At 32.5% G+C, this 16610-nt stretch overlaps 2 protein-coding genes across 2 annotated transcripts in view; one reads left to right on the forward strand and one right to left on the reverse strand.

The window, feature by feature from the left end:
* Positions 1-326, forward strand: part of LOC111511990 (NEDD8 ultimate buster 1) — a 45810-nt gene extending 45484 nt beyond the window's left edge. The window contains 2 exon segments of the mRNA XM_074181916.1: positions 57-146; positions 149-326. Coding sequence (XP_074038017.1) covers positions 57-146; positions 149-231 — 173 coding nt within the window. The 3' untranslated portion in view covers positions 232-326.
* A 3555-nt stretch (positions 327-3881) lies between these two features.
* The window catches only part of LOC111509333 (cilia- and flagella-associated protein 44), a 253118-nt gene continuing 240389 nt past the window's right edge, over positions 3882-16610 (reverse strand). The window contains 7 exon segments of the mRNA XM_074181923.1: positions 3882-4006; positions 4038-4267; positions 7275-7530; positions 8543-8982; positions 12370-12646; positions 13077-13267; positions 13328-13466. Coding sequence (XP_074038024.1) covers positions 3919-4006; positions 4038-4267; positions 7275-7530; positions 8543-8982; positions 12370-12646; positions 13077-13267; positions 13328-13466 — 1621 coding nt within the window. The 3' untranslated portion in view covers positions 3882-3918.

A 16610-nucleotide genomic window follows, 5' to 3' on the forward strand; every position in this document is an offset into this window, starting at 1 on the left:
ATACATTCGTGCCCAAATTTGATTTTGTGTGATTGTGAAACTATATTTGGTTTCAGTTGGATCAAAGAGTATTGAAAACATTAAGAAGATGAGAATAGAAAATGAACAGAAGAACGATGCATTCAAGCGTCTCAAAGAAGACATAGAAACATAGATGATGACCATCTGAATATAGATCTCCTTCAGGAAGAGAAGTTCCTTAAACAGTACTTGTCTCTGTTGCAAAAATAAGTTACAAATCGATATTTTGTTAAAATAACTAGAAAAAAATTCATGAATATAACTAAAGTGATATTTGTATTTTGAAAATAAAAGTTTTGTGTGAATCATGTCTCTCTCATCTTTTACTAATGTTATGAAGTGGTCATGAAATAGAAAAACATATTCTAGTTACTGGTAATTACCTTTGATTTCGATAATTACAAAAGTTGCTTAACCCTTAAAAAAAATTGAACATCATTTGTTTTGTAACCTTTCTTGTTCAACACAAAAACTGCCTTTCATGGAAGTTGTCAAACAAGTATAACCCTAACGACTGGGCTTATGCTGGCAAGATGTAACTAATTATGTCACTGGTCGTAACCCTAGATTGTGATGGTTATTTTTTTTATTTCAAATATAATTTGTAGTTGATATTTTAACAAAAAAAATAACTTTCTGAACAAAACTGTTAGGGAAAACATATAAAGATAATAATAATGAAAACCCACTTGTACGATTGATGACGGTGATATAGAAAACGTAAACAAATTAGTGTACTTGGGTGTAAACTATTGACAGCAAATTAAAATTCAAGGAACATGCTAATCAAGTTATCAAAACAATGGCTTAAAAAATTAACCATTCAAGAAGATGTTTCCCATATATGAGCCAGTGGTCTAAATTATTAGTATACAACTCCATAATCTCTTCACATTTGAGTTTTTGTTCTATCATTCTGTTTTTTCTCAATTGAAATGAAATAAAAAAACTACAAAATATGCAGAATCGTGCTATGCGAATAATCTTATAATGTTCGAGGATAACACAGATAGCAAATATGTTGCAACCCTTCAATAGCAATGAAAAAACTTTTAGAGTACCAAAGACTACTTTTTATTTTTAAAATCAAAATTGGATATTCACCTGTATATCTACAGAATAAATTAGCTTATGTGGCTGAAATACATGAGTATAATACAAGAAACATTTATAAATGAGTAGGTTGTTTTAATGACCTCCCACAAGAAATTGAAGATAGTGTTTCGATAAATATATTTAAAAGACAATTGAGGGATTACTTAATGAAAATATATTATCTCCCTATGTATGGCTTTATCATTTAAATTTTTATTCATACATATGTATTTTTAATCAGACTATTTGTATTTTTTTCACGTTATTTTAATTTTATTTATAATGTGAATGTTTTTACTATTGTAAATGAATTAGTTTTTCAACTATATTTGGGTTACATAAGGTAATATCCCTTGTGTTGGATTTTCTCTAGGTTAACCATTTCTAGGAATGTGTATTGTATTGTGTAGTATATTGAATGGTAGGTATTGTTGTGTTTTGATTTGTATCTGTTCCTCAATAAGTGAATTATGACTGTTAAATTTATGGATGTTTCAGTTTTCCCAGATGTCCATACGGTTTCCTTGTTTTACGAGTTTTATGTTCTCTGGTGGGGGAAAGTTATGTTTGTTTTGTACGGAGTGTGTTGCGAGGTTTGATTTATATGTTATTGGTTTTATGTATGCCTTTTTGTGCTCGTCGTACCTTTGGATCAGTTTTTTCTTGGTTTGGCCGATATAGAATTTGTTGCAGACCGAGCATTGTATGCTGTACACTCCGTTTAGTATTTTTAGTTTAGTTTAGCTGTACACTGTATTTTTGTTTGATTCTTTTATCTAATTTATCTTTTGTCTCTTGGGTGTATCCGTTCTCGTTTGCTATTGGGTATATGATGATTTTCCTTTTCTTGTTCCGGGCTTCATTGCTAAGTGGTATCCTTAACATTCTGTAGATGAATGCGAAAAGGCAGCCATTTTGTGTGATGGTGGGTGGTTTGAACTTGCGGGTATGGTGGAGCTTGTTTGTGTAGGTTTCCTGTTATTGCCATTTGAAATTGTGTTTTGTTGTAGTTATATCCGATAGTTATGTCCAGGTAGTTGAGTTTCGAGTTGTTCTCTTCCTCTATGCTGAAAATCAGTTTTTGATTTATTTTGTAAATTTACTTTGTTTGTTGTTCTATTCTTATTCTTGTTTTGTGATATGTACAGGCCATCTTCAACGTATCTGAACCATTCTCCTTTTTCATCGTGTGTTTTTACGTGAAGTACGTGTATACTTCAAATCGTAAAATAAGGCATTGAATATGTAGAATATAGTTAGTAAAGACACTCCCAAATAAGCCATCGTATGGCGAATCACCTGTTGCGTTTTAGTAAAATTGTTTAGCGAAAATCTCACAATGAAGTATTTTATGAATACTATACAAAGATGTGTAGATCATGCAAAAAGTAACTTTCAGACAAACCTTGAAGGTGAACTTGTGTGAATTGATTTTGTATTCATTTTTCCGTCTTCATTATTATAATGTGTTGACATAAAATGAATAAAATATATATATGTATCATTACCGTTCTACTAAATATAATAATTTTTTTTCATGTCAGAACAAAAGTATACACTTCCTTTCATTTTATGAAAATGATCCCTGGCTCATACATTTTCTTGTAAGTCTGTTATAACATTTACTTGCTGTTTGATAGTTCGTGAGATGTCTACTGATAAAAGACGTTTGATATTGCCTTTTTGAAGAACACATTGTATAAAGTACCCTTTTCAGTCACAATTTTTTCCTATATACATATTCCAAATGTACCAATTTCCTGTTATTCAACTCTGTCAAAGAAGTGCTTAATATCATTTTAGTGAAAATAAATATAGATTTTTATTAGATATATATGCAGTTGGTACCATTGTAAAATAACGTAATTAATGAATGCTGCAACGAAAAGTTCTGAAAATCTTTTCCATAAAAAATTCTATAGAGATTTGAGAATCTGAGCTTTCAAAAAATTAATGTGGAAGGTAGTTGTAAAACAAGATATGGTACGATTACCTCACTAACTATTTCTTTATCAGCAGAAAGAAATACTTCCTTAGAAAGAGTCTCTAAAAAAGAACTTGTGTAGTTTGGGTCTCCAACCACACAAATGGCTGTTATGTGAGTGAGCAAATGTATAATTTGAGCTTCACAAAGAATTAAAATTTGTAGAGGCCTGTTCAACTGTTTGGTTTGAAATCTTGTTTCAAGTTTCTGAGAAGCTAGTCTTACTTTTCCAGTAATGTAATTGTGCATAGACATATTGCTATCCAATTGCCCGTGGTATATACGTAACCTTGAGGCAGCTCGACATTTCGAGAGATTTGTTTGCCCTGATGTGAGATTGAAACGAGAGTGAGATTTTCAGAAGTAAACTGAAGTTTTTCATTTATACTTTGTTGAGCTAATATTTGAAGGAATCGGCCGATACTTGATGAACATCCATGACATATTCAAGAAACATTTTATTGTTGAATTTTCACTAGACAGTTTTACAAAAATGCAACACTGGTTTCGCTATACAATAGCTTCATCAGGCGTGTCTGTACTTGGGCCATACTATTGAGCTGATGTTCAGGCTTCTAATTAGAGAGAAGTGAGCTGAGCAATACTCTGTATTTCTAATCTTCTCGAATGTGTCGTTGATGTTTTATAGAAAATGATCTGAGATAAAATAGCTTCCTGGGAACACCAGCGTTGATGGTTAAATTTATAAATGGTTTAGGTTATTGTAATGAATAATTATTTTTCGAGGTAATATGAGACCATCTGAATGAAATGAAATCAGTTACTTTCAGTTACTTATATTTGAATAACATGTATAACTATTCATCTTTCGCAACATACTCAACATAATCAATTCCACTACCAAAAACCCTCTCCAATATAATGTTCAGTATTGAAAGCATTTCTCTTTATAAGCACTTGAAATTTTTCCATGGACTTCACTAAGTTTTTCTTGTCAAGCTCTTCTTTTCCCAAGGTGTCACTGATTTTTTGGACAATGCATTCAACTGACTCTTTCTCTAATAGGTAATCCACCGGTACAGATTGAACCAGTTTCTCTACCAGATTGACGATTACTTCGTGAACCTGTCCCTTTCTCAGCATTGCTTCATCAATCGTGTCTTCCAAAAGTTCCTTCACATATTTTGTGAAACTTTCATCGCTCACCTGTAAGAACAGTTGCACATAAATCACTAAAATTTTTCCTTAAGAACAATAAAGTACTCTTGATGTTGAAATTAAAAAAAAGAATAACAACGATTTTTTGAAGTGCATTAAATTTGGTGAGACATCAAATCATATATTTTTCAACTGTTATCTCTAGTCTTCTTACAAAATAATTCAAACTAAATACTTTTGCAATCATTTGATTCCATATTCGACACTTCAACTCCTATCTAGAAGGTGAAGACTGGTTTTTCAAACTTTATTTGTTTGAACTGATTGATTACTGATCTGTATAATTACGGTCTAGGTACTGTTCTTGAACTGAATTGAGAATTTGAATAACTTATCTGTGCATAGAGGTACCCATGTGTGCTACTCCTCTTATATTAAATTTTCTTGAATATCATACATATCATACAAAACAAAGATAACCTCTTGCGTAATGAGTGTGATACATCATCTTTGCACCAAAAAGTCTCTTTTATGTGGGATGCTTGTTTTATCACTTAGATGCTTTTAAATTCACGTAGGTACATTGCTGCTATTTATTTACTTTTTTATTAACTAAGTGCTCGTGCTACATAATTTAATTTATATTGAGAATTATTTACATACTCTATTTCAAAAATTGTATGGAGAAATAAATAAATTGAAAGGGCAGATTTTTATCATGGTCGAACAAAAAACGCTTGCATAGCCGCTGTCTGCGGTATCAGTCTGTTTTCGGTTTTTCCGTTAACCAGCTGAAGCTCTACGAACAACAACCCTCAAAAGTCGAAACTTGGGCGAGCTTAGGGTCTTCCGAGCTTAGGGGTTCACTAAAAAAGTTATATCATCTACATATGAAGTTTCGACATAAATCATAACATTTTTGAGATTGTTGTCAGTTTATGTGGAATTGTTATGACAGATCTCTTCTTTAATTTTTGCTTGGTAGAGGTTATTTCAACCCCACTTTGTAAAACAAAAATGTGCACTGGATCGTTGGAGAGTTCTTGTAGATAACATGAGTTTTTTAATGCCTTCGTGGAGCTAAAGACATTTCTTCAAAGTTTTGTGTGTGAGTACTTTGAATTCTAGATGGTGATACCAATATCCAGGTATTTGATTGAATTATATAAGGAATAATTGTTGTATATCTACACCTTATACCATATTTCATATTCAAATACCCAATCATTCGTTTATTTTCCAGATTGACTCCTACAATTCCTGATCTATACCTTATTTTTCATGATTAAAAGTCTGATACATGACCTAACTATATATCATTTCTTCAGTATATATAGGGAGGTGAGGTTTCAACCATAACTCAATCAATATTCGGAAACAATTTCTATTCTTACACATGTATCAAATACTTGCAAACCCAACTTTTACGCTGGCTTCATTCGTATTTTAACAACAGCATTATTGATAAATACCAAAATCTCATGGATAATAAAAGTCTTAAAATAAGATCGAGATTTATTGCTGTTTATTAACTGTCATGGAGATAATCAGCATTCGTGGTATTACGATAATTTTATCATTATTCTAAAGTGATTATAAGTTCTTTTCAAGATTAGGTTAATTTAATAGAACTGGCCGATACTTGATGAACATCCGTATTAAAAAACTAATTAATAGAGTTTATTGTATGATTTTCACTATAAAGGGTTTATGCTTGAGGAAGCTATTGTAGGTATAGCGAAATACGTATCACAGTTTTTGTAAAACCCTTCATTGTGAAAATCATACAATAAACTGTATTAATTAGTTTTTTTTTTATTTCAAGATTTAATAGTTTGGTGAATTTTTTTCGTCAATTTTGCTATTTATTGGTTTAGAATACAGACTTACATGGTTTTAACTCACAGACTCTTAACACTTATTTACTGATTTCACAAGTATTTCACTATATTTGTTACCTACTGTTTGAAACTTCTTGATATATATTACTGACTTGCATGTTTCTAAATTATAAACTTGAATTTGTATCTGCACCAAAAATAATCGAATTTTCCTGCAGGATCTGAATTCATATAAAAGTGTTATCGCTATTTTTCTGTAGTCACTTCATTGAAACTTTCGTCACGTAATTTGATTCTAGATGGAAGAGGAAAATAGATTTTGATTTACTTTTATGCTCATTTTTTCAGATAACAATAATTAGGAAGTTGTCCCAATTTTCAGTAACTGAACTAGTTATTATATTTTATTGGTTTGTATTTTCTACTTTTAGATTGAAATAGCTATTTTTCAACCTTGTATCGCATGATGACAAAGTGCACGTAGCCTACACAATGACCTTTGCTTATAATTCTTGGAGACGAGCAATTTGTCGATATTGGCAGTTTTTGCAATTCTTCTAACTCGAACAAATAGTTTCTCTAGTGGTGTTCCATGATCGATTAGAATCTAAAGATCTGCTTTGATTGCAGCTTAATATCTAGTAGTCCTCGGACTATCAAAGGAATTTATTACTTTTTGGACAATCATTGCAGTCATCGTCGATTTTCCTTTCTGATGTCCATGCTAAGAACTATATAAACAAACTGGACTGATCTCTCTAAAAGTTCTATACCTACCACTGGTAGAAATGAACACGGTCCAAAGTTATTTGCAATATCTTCTTCTTTTTTGAAAACTGGTATTAGTTTTGAATACTTTAGTTCTACTGGGGACTCCATCTTTTATGCATTTATCGATTTCACAATTCTTATTATTTATATATTTTGTCACTTGCTTTGCACCTGTTCTGTTATATGCGGCTTGAGAGGCCTAGTTTCAATGATCAAGCCACTATTAAATTCACTGGATACGGATGTTGCCGGTTTGCATGAACTGATTTTGTTGCAAAATCAGTTGTGTTGTAAAACCGTATTTGAGCTAAATACTTCACGACCATTTTTTTCGAGTTTTTCTAAAGATTAGGTAATTTCGATTCGACTCTTGGTGAGTTCAGCCCATTTCTAACTAAACTAACTAAAAGCAGTATAGTTTTAGTGTTGTGTGAAATGTTTACCTCGGGATCCTGTATTTGATGAAGTTTTTCAGCTGCTGCGCTGATAAGGCTTTCCTGTTCAGCAGTAGGCTCGAATGGTAGAATGTTGGTTATTTCAGAAATGATAGCATTCACGCTAGGGCATTCCAGAATTTCGCTTAAAATCTTTCTGACAAATTGTTCCACAGTGAGGGAATCTCGTGATATATCGGGACAAGACTTGTTGAAGACTTCTTTAACTAATTCACTAACAATGTCTTCACTTTCTGAAGCATAACTGAAAAAAATCGTATTAACGTTGTAATAAATAGAGTTAGTCATACTTTCCAGAAAAAATAATGCCAGGATAATAGTTTACCTGCCCTTAACTATTCAGGGCGATATCTATAATACCATTTATTAACGATGATAACGAAGTTAATTACATCGAGTCTTCACAACTGTTTCCAGTTTGTATGTGATGTAGTATATGAAAATGTTAATCTTAAATGTACACTTATGAACTTAGTTCTATACCTATACTGTGTTTACATAAATAGAGCAAAGAGAATAGTATTTTGATATAAGGTTTAATAATATTATGTAACATATAATTTGGTTAGGTAATGGGCATGGAGAAGTGAAAACAACACAAAAATAGTCAGAAGTGGCATTCATGTGTTTCAGTGTAATTTCAAGATACAGAGACTTGTGGATATAATTAACTCATGAATAATATTTCTTTACATATAATTTAAATGATAATGGGGTGGAGACAGGTTATAGGTAATTAGATAGATGTAACATGTAACTAAATATATTCATTAGCTGAGTGGGTAAAAGAATAATTTTACAATATAATATCAAATGAGGGAGTTATATGTTTTATATGTTGAAGAATATAACTTAACGTCAAGTATAAATTAGTAATTTTGTTATAAACAATATTGTAACTGTAAAAATGGAATAATCTTTTTGAAAGAACTATTTTTTGTCAAATAATATTACAACATTGACAAATGAGGGTTCTTTATTGAAACACATTAAAGAAAGATCGGCACAAATAACGAAAGGAGTGTTGGAAGATCTATGCTGGGAAGTGCTTCCATTTCCAACCAAAATGAAAAATTGTTAAATTATTAGAACTTTGAAAACATCGTTCGCATTTTGAATTATTTTCTGTGATATTTACAAGTGGTAATGCAGGTGTGTTATGGAATTGTATAGCGAAACAGGTGTTGCGTTTTTGTAAAACTGAGTTAAAATCTCACAATAAAGTGTACCTTGAATAAATAACGCAGGTAACTTACAATAAGCCTGGTATATCAATTTCTTGTACTCTCTTTTCCGGAAAGATATCGTCTTCTCTTTCGATATACTTATCATAATCAATCCATTCTTTAGTACCCTTTTCTACTACTTCTCGCTTTTTCATTAGAGTAGACTCAAACTCAGCCTTGATTTCGGTTTTGGGGGGCAATCCTTTCGTTTTCAACATTTTGATTTCGACCTTGAGATCCTGGAGTTGGGAGCATTGATCTTCAATTATTTTTTGTAGTTTTTTTATCTCTTTCAAATAATGGGAGTGCGTCTCGAGAATTTTGTCGATTTGCTCTATTCTTTTAGGTTGCATCGTGATTATTTTCACAAGTTCTTTCTTTTCTTTATTCATGACGTGAAGAAGATCTAAACGTTTTGTATTTTCTTTTATAACTTCTGCCAGTTCACCAAGAGCGTTCGATATTTTACTCTGAAAAAAAAAATCCTAAATGCAAAACAATACTTTTTGAAAGAAAGGAATGATTTGAAAAGTGGGTAACGAGACTTAGAGAAGATAGTTTTGCTTTCTTATTGTGAAATGAAAAAAATTAATTTGTAAATTGTATTTTAAATAATTACCAACTAGTGTCGAAAAATCGGAGACGCTACAAATATTTTCACGCCTCATAAATACTGAAATGTATTGGTTAATTTTAGTTTCCATGTTGAAGTGTATGGAAACACATTCAGAATGCCTTTCACCAAATAGAAATTTCGGAGACCATTCGATATATATTACCACATTTATTATGAGTAGGTAATGGACTACACCCATTAAAAGGACCAAGGTGAAGGGACAAGGACCACAACTCCAAGGTAAAGAGATACAACTGTCTGGGAAGATTAAATATCTGGGAGTAATACTATATGAGTGAAAGTAACCAGATTCAATTCAATGCCACAAAAACCCAGGCATCGATTTTCAAAAAAAGATAAATGTCTCCGAACCAGATATAATAATGGCAGGTCTGATAATTCCGCTTTCTGTTTCGATAAGTTTGTTGGGGGTTAAAATGGACACCAATATGTCTTAGCATAATCATGTCGTTGGAATTGCAAAGGCTGCTTCTCAAAAGCTTGGAACACTGTTCCGAACCAGAAAACTGTACACACCTCAGCAACTTTTGATTCTCTATAAAGCTCAGATCAGACCTTCTTTGGAGTATTGCTCTCACGTATGGAGCTCCGCCCCCAAATATACCGTGAAGCTGCTGGATTCCATCCAGAAAAGAGCCATCCGCCTGATTGGAGAGGCAAACATCACTTGCAACCTTGATAGTCTGGAACATATAGAAGAAAGGTTAGAGATTTGTCCCTCTTCTATAGATACTTTCAAGGGAAGTGTGCAAGTGACTTGGCACATTTGATTCCCCCAAGAGCGGTACATATCAGAAATACGCGACGGACTGTGGCTGTTCATCGTTTTGAGGTTCAACTCAGTACACCTCGAACTTCACTGTTTGAAAACTCTTTCATTTGGAGAACGGAGTTTATGTGGAAAAAACTTCCTGAGAACATTTTTCCAAATGGATTTAATCTTTAGAGATTCAAATCCAATGTGAATCACTACTTTCGCATAGGTACCGCTCTAAGAGCGCCTCAAGGATTTTTCTGTAGTGCTTGTGTTTTGTCCGTAAAAAAAGACGGATCTGGAACCAACACTCTAAGACAAATGAAACCAAGTCGGAGGTAGCAACAAATGGTGGTTGAATGCTGGCTAGATATCCTTACGGAAGACATGGGGGTTGAAAGTTGAAGCTAATTATGATGTTTTTGTTATACTCAATGGTGGTTGAACTATGATAACTTATGTTTCTTTTATTTAGTGGCCAAAGATGAACTAGCTACTCTCACTATAAGAAATATTACGGCTACATGATCGATCAATTTATATTTGTATTTATAGCAGGAATATTATGAGGCCTCAACAAAATGAGCGTGTCAATATTCTTACAGACAGCCCAGTTGCAATCGGAATTTTGAATAATCCAAGAGTGCATGGGAATTTAGCAAAGAAATTATAAACTGATTCAACACAGCAGGATCAATAGGATCAGGTAAGAATAATTACAGGGCTATTCATTGGACACTGTTCATTTGAAAGACACTTGAATAAAATATTACTGTATAGAGATAGGAATGGAGACAGTTCGTCATGTTTTTGGAAAAAGCATCTCTGAATTGTTCACATTAATTTCTTGATAAAATTGAACAAAGATCATACAATTTTGAACGTGTATGTGGAAGGAATGGGGTAAAGAGAGGAAAATAACTGGCTAAGAATATGAGGATATGAAAAGAAAATCAGATCATCGTCAACTGAAAGAGATAGATGAAGTTTTGCTGAAGAAGGTTACCAAATAAAATAACTAATCATTAATTTAAATACCATTCTTCATAACATCATAAAATTACCAATAAAGGTGATATATAAGTAGAGAACCGTGAAACAGGTCAATGCATTTGAAGAAAATTGAGGGACAATGGAGGTTTTGTGAAGAAAACAACAATGAGAATTACATAAACCAATTTCATGATAAATAAAAGCGTTAACATTTTTTATGTCTAATATTCAAATAACACTTTTTTCTGAGATTTTCACTAGACAGTTTAAAAAATCGCCGTTTTGTGACTGTCCAGTGAAAATATCTCAGAATAAAGTATTATTTGAATAAATTATAGATTAAGTGCCGGCTAATTCTATCATATATCTGATTGATACGTTCATTGTTATTACAAATTACTGGAAAAAGAAGAGATGTAGTGGATATGTAGGGAATATTGATACCTGTAATATCAATATTACAGGAGCATTCCAAACTCGGGATACCAAATAGACAATTCAAAATTTGAAAAAATATAGGAATACTTTGTTCATTTTCTACAAATTTTTCAAACCGAACCACATACCTCATTAGTATTTCGCTTTCGTGTTTCCCCACTTTTCGATTTTAAATGATGTAGGTAGGTATGCTATAATTTATTTTTAATGATCTTATTCTCTTATTCACCATCGTCGCCACCCAATAGCTTGTCCCGTAGAAGAATCCGACCACATTTTTTTGCTACACTCCCCTCCCCATCTAGTTTAGAATAATTAGCGGTAGTTTTGCACCCAACGAGTGGAGAGTGAAATCAGGTTCTGCTATTTGATTAGATTGGATAGTTACGTCACATATAGGTATGTTATGTTATGTTATGTGAGGTCAGGTCAGGTGAAGTTCCTAGTTTCAGTTAAGTCCACAAAGTCACCCAGAGGGAAACATAGAGAGTATTTTGTCCAAAATATATCTCAATTTCGAAGTTACTTATATATTGAACACCCTGAAGCCAATAGATACCATATTTGAATACCATGGATGGTACCATGAAATATTTCAAAACTACTCTGCAAGCAAATAAATCAAAAGTATCAATTCAATTGACTCATCTATTGAAAGTGGAAAAATTAATCTTTTTCCCTTTCAATAGATGAGTGTTTCATAGCTTTCCATTGTAGATTTGTGTTAACGAGAATGAGAATGACGTCGCAGAAAGAAACATAATTTATTCTTGGTCTATGTTTCGTTCTGAAATCATCTTTAGAAATTTCAATAATCCTTGTACAAACTAGAAACCTAATCACATTCCAAGTTTGATTGTTCTACTAATGTATTTTCGCTATGCATGAAACATTTATTTGATTTGAAAACACGAATTTTGATCTCCATATCCAAAGGAGAAAGTGGAAATAGTTTTGTCATAAGATCACATCAGTATAAAAAATTGAATAGATATTAAAGAGATTAATTCATTGTAGGAAGTTCGCTATACTTACATTCCAATGGGTCAGTTCAGCAATGTACATGCTTTTTATATCTGTATTTTTCATTCTGATATCATATACTCTACTTTTCAAAACAATTTCTTCCATTTCATCAACGTGCGATTTGTGAAAAGTTCTTTGAATAATCGCCATCGTTATTTCATCAATATCCACGAGTTTTCCAAATTTTTCTAACATGGATTTCTGCATATACATTTTTAAATCCTTTATTTTTCCCTCCATGTATCTCAAATCTTTTTTCATCCTCGTCAAATGTTTGTGATACGATCTGAAATACTGACAGTTTTTTCAACAAATATATGACATGTTTTTTTTCCATCATCCAGATTCAAAATGAAAATTTCAGAAGTAATTATATTAAAAAATGAGCCGATACTTATTCATGTAGTGATCCTGCAAAATTATAAAGATGCCTAATTGTTTTCCCGAAAACACCGTGTTAGGAATCACACGTTAAAAGGTTAGTCCGTCGTTAGTCCTTAGCTCGCACACGTTTCTCAACTTCTGAGAGTTGTCGTTCGTATGAGGGCGACAGCTGATTAACGGAGAAACAGATTTCAAACAGATGTTTTTTAAAACTCAATTCGGAAATGAAGTGTTATTGATATCACTCTGTTGAGTGCATAACACTAAGATTTGTTCAAAGAAAATAAAAACTACATTATGATTTTACTTATAAAAAGAGGTCAGATACTTACTCATATTTAGTACTTTGTTTCAAATTTTCGGACTGTAAAACACCAACTCTTTTGTACAAATCAGACAAAGTACTTTTAGAAAATACCACGTACTTTGAGATTTCATCATACTCCGGATTATAATTGTAGGTTTGATCCAGAGTTAAAACAACTGTACAACTGACCTGATTCATCAGTATTTGTTTTTCTCTCTGAAATATTCATATTTTGATTTTTCATTTGTGCGGTACATCTATTCATTATGAACTCACCTGGTAGCTTTCCAACTCCATTTGACTGGTTTGCAACTGGTTTTGTAAAACATTCAATCTCCTAGAGCCCATCTCTATATCTTTTTTAACAGTATCCAAAATCCTGGTTTGTTCTCTGATAGACTGCTCTATTTCATGCCTATGGAAACAGTACAAAAAACTCTCAAATGAGGGTTTGTGCACTTATTGTAAACCCTTTTCTCACATCAGATAAAACCGTCCAGTATTTTTGTTCTGGTGTGGGAAAAGTGTTTTCAAAATATATTCAATTTACGCCAGACGTTCCATTTCTATCTGTCATGACGAGAGTGTTTCTGCTATATTGGTTCCTCTCCAGCGTATTTTTTAGTTACGAAATTTATACAAATCCAATTAAGTTAAATACTATATTATGGATACCGTTTATGGATTCAAAATTAACCTTTGCTGAATTAGTTGTCAAAGTTATTTTTTCCGAAGAATGTAGGTTTAGTTTCATTTATCGATGAGAAGCTTCACTCACACATGTCTATTTATTGAGTTTATTTTATTTTATTTAGATTTTTCTTCAATCATTCAATTCAATTTTCATTCAGAAATTAATTTTTTGGGTAAAACATTTTTCGGGTTTCTACTTGTTTTTATTTATTGATTTGTTCCAAATTTTACAATTAAAAAAAGTAATTAGATTTCACCAATAATGTTTGACCAGATAAATTAATATCTAATCAATATTTTATTTACTATGAGTTTATAGTATAATCCTTAATGTATAAAAACAAAAAAAATGTGTGGTGAAAAACTTAAACGAGATTTATATTGTTAACGGTATTTGGTAAGACGGTATGTCTTGCAACAAGGTGTATCTACTGTACTTACAAACGATGAACTGCATTTTTTGATACGCGGTAAGACTATGTCTTGTTACAAGTACTCTCCCTAAATTTATTTTTGAGAGAGGGTAATTTATCAGGATGGGCTGAAATTATTGTCAATGTATGTAGTCCCCGTACATCTCGTAAAAAGGGTGTTTAGGTCGAAATTCGGCAAACAGAGAAATTAGTAAGGATTGAAGATGATAGTTGCCATAATTTCAAAAAGATAGGAATGCAGAGAAATGTCACGTTAACGTTATAAATCTCGGTATTTGAACCCAAATAATATAGTCATGAAGAAATTAAAAGTGAAAACTATCGAGGAGAGATACATAGGTACGTATAAGGAAATAAATTTCGAAATAACGGAGGATGTAGCGGAACCGTGTTGAAATTAATCGAGTCCCAGACACTTTGCTGTCTGGGTAGAATCTTTCCTGTACTTGAAACCGCGGTCTGCAGGTGATCCACTTGAATAATTTCAGCATGAAACATCTGCGAGATTAGCCTCTGTGAGGAATCTTGCATAAATGTCTGTCGGATATAATTCAATATCCAGCGTGGTTTTAGCCGGGAAAGTAGTTGTTTTTCGACAGACATTTACCTCACCCTACTATATAGATAGTTGGGAGAGATTAATATTTCGAAATTTATTTGGAAATATTCAGTTCCTTATAGTCATGAAGAAATAAAAAATAGACGGTCTTGAGAAAGTCAACAAAAGAAGTATAGGTTTTTTTTGAGGGTTGAGTTGCAAATTTACCCATCGTAAACAAATACCAATAACGTGAAAGTTTCCAATTTCAAAAAAAATATTGATATTACAACTTTGATCCAAGGATTAAAAATGTTAAATCAAAAGATTATAGAATCCTTAAAATTATGTAAAAAAAACTGATACGTTTGAACACCACTTTATTCATTTATCTACTGTTATATGTTTCAAAATTGTTCTCAACGGAAATATATCCCTCTTGAATATTTCTAAAAATATTTAAAAAATATATGGGACCCGTTAGGAGGCATAATGAATCCTTTGAAATATCATATGTTGTATGCGTCATTATTGTAATTTCAAGATAACTCGGGTGAAAAGTAAGTATTATCGTGAATACCCTTAAAGTACACAAAATTTCCAATCAAACGATAATATATTGGGCAGAAATAATTTGCGCGACACCATGGACCGTTTAATTAATTGTAATAGAAGACTTGAGCTTGGGGTTGCTATCCTGTCAACCCCAGTGGGTACCTACTATTCAAAAGTGTATATAGATATTTATACAAAACTTTTACATTTTTGTTCTCATTTTATTTGGACTATCATTGATTATACTTTATGTTATGTTATATTTTATGTCAAGTAACTGATAAGTGGGCTACTGCCCTCGTTAACGGAAATTTATATGGAATAGAATAATTTAAAACTGAGAAAATACACCACTCTCACTCCTAGTCGTGGTTCTGTAATGGTTACTTTGTTATTAGTCAGAGTCCTATTTATTGTTTTGAACGACAAACTCCGGTCTGCGCTTTTTTTGATGACCGATCCATTTCTCATCAATTTTTATTGATTCACTTAAAAAATCTCCTTCAACGTCCGTTGGGACATGATTTCACTCAGCTAGCCCCGTGAATCATAAAATTGTTTCGACTACCTCACGAAAAATACTGTGTATTTCTTCAATTTCCCCCCCCCCCTTTTATTTTTTGAAGAGATCAACTGAAAAAATTGAAATTTAGGATAATGAAATTAATGCATCAATACTATATTTTTAAGAGAAATTGACAGATGAAACTTTCAAGATGGCGACTGGGGGTCTTGTGACACATCTTTTTGAAGCTCCTGACAAATGCTTCACAACTCTAGACTATAATGTCGATATCTTCAACTACTACAAAATGGCAGAACCTTTAATAATTGCCTGAATACAGTGACATTTAACAATATAATATGAGGTAATAAGCTTGAGGTCAGTTCAGAAGATGCTCGAAATAGTTGCCTTGAACTTAACATATGAACAGCCTATCCGATATTTCACGCCGAACATTTTCGAACACAGTAACGTCAATATCTCTACAAATATTTATTATTCTCTGCCGTATATCCAATATTGAAGCAGGTTCAGTTTCGTACACCTTTTGTTTCAAATAGCCCCATAAAAAAAGTCCAAAGGCAAGCGGGCTGGCCATTCTGTAGGACCTCGACGGCCAATCCAACGCAACGACCGGGAAAAGTAGTAAACAAATAGTTTCTTACTTGTCTGGAGTAACGTGGTGGTGCTCCATCTTGTTGGAATATACAATCGCTTCGACGATTTCAGTGATGAGAGGGTCAACAGTAGTTTCCAGCATATTCAAATACAGTTCCCCTGTTAAATTTTGACCAATAAATAGAGGTCTTACAATATGGTTTCCTAATATTCCTG

This window comes from Leptinotarsa decemlineata, unplaced genomic scaffold (assembly GCF_025532065.1).
Source record: "Leptinotarsa decemlineata unplaced genomic scaffold, Ldec_3_MD MMD2_tig00026328_RagTag_RagTag, whole genome shotgun sequence".
Taxonomy (NCBI): domain Eukaryota; kingdom Metazoa; phylum Arthropoda; class Insecta; order Coleoptera; family Chrysomelidae; genus Leptinotarsa; species Leptinotarsa decemlineata.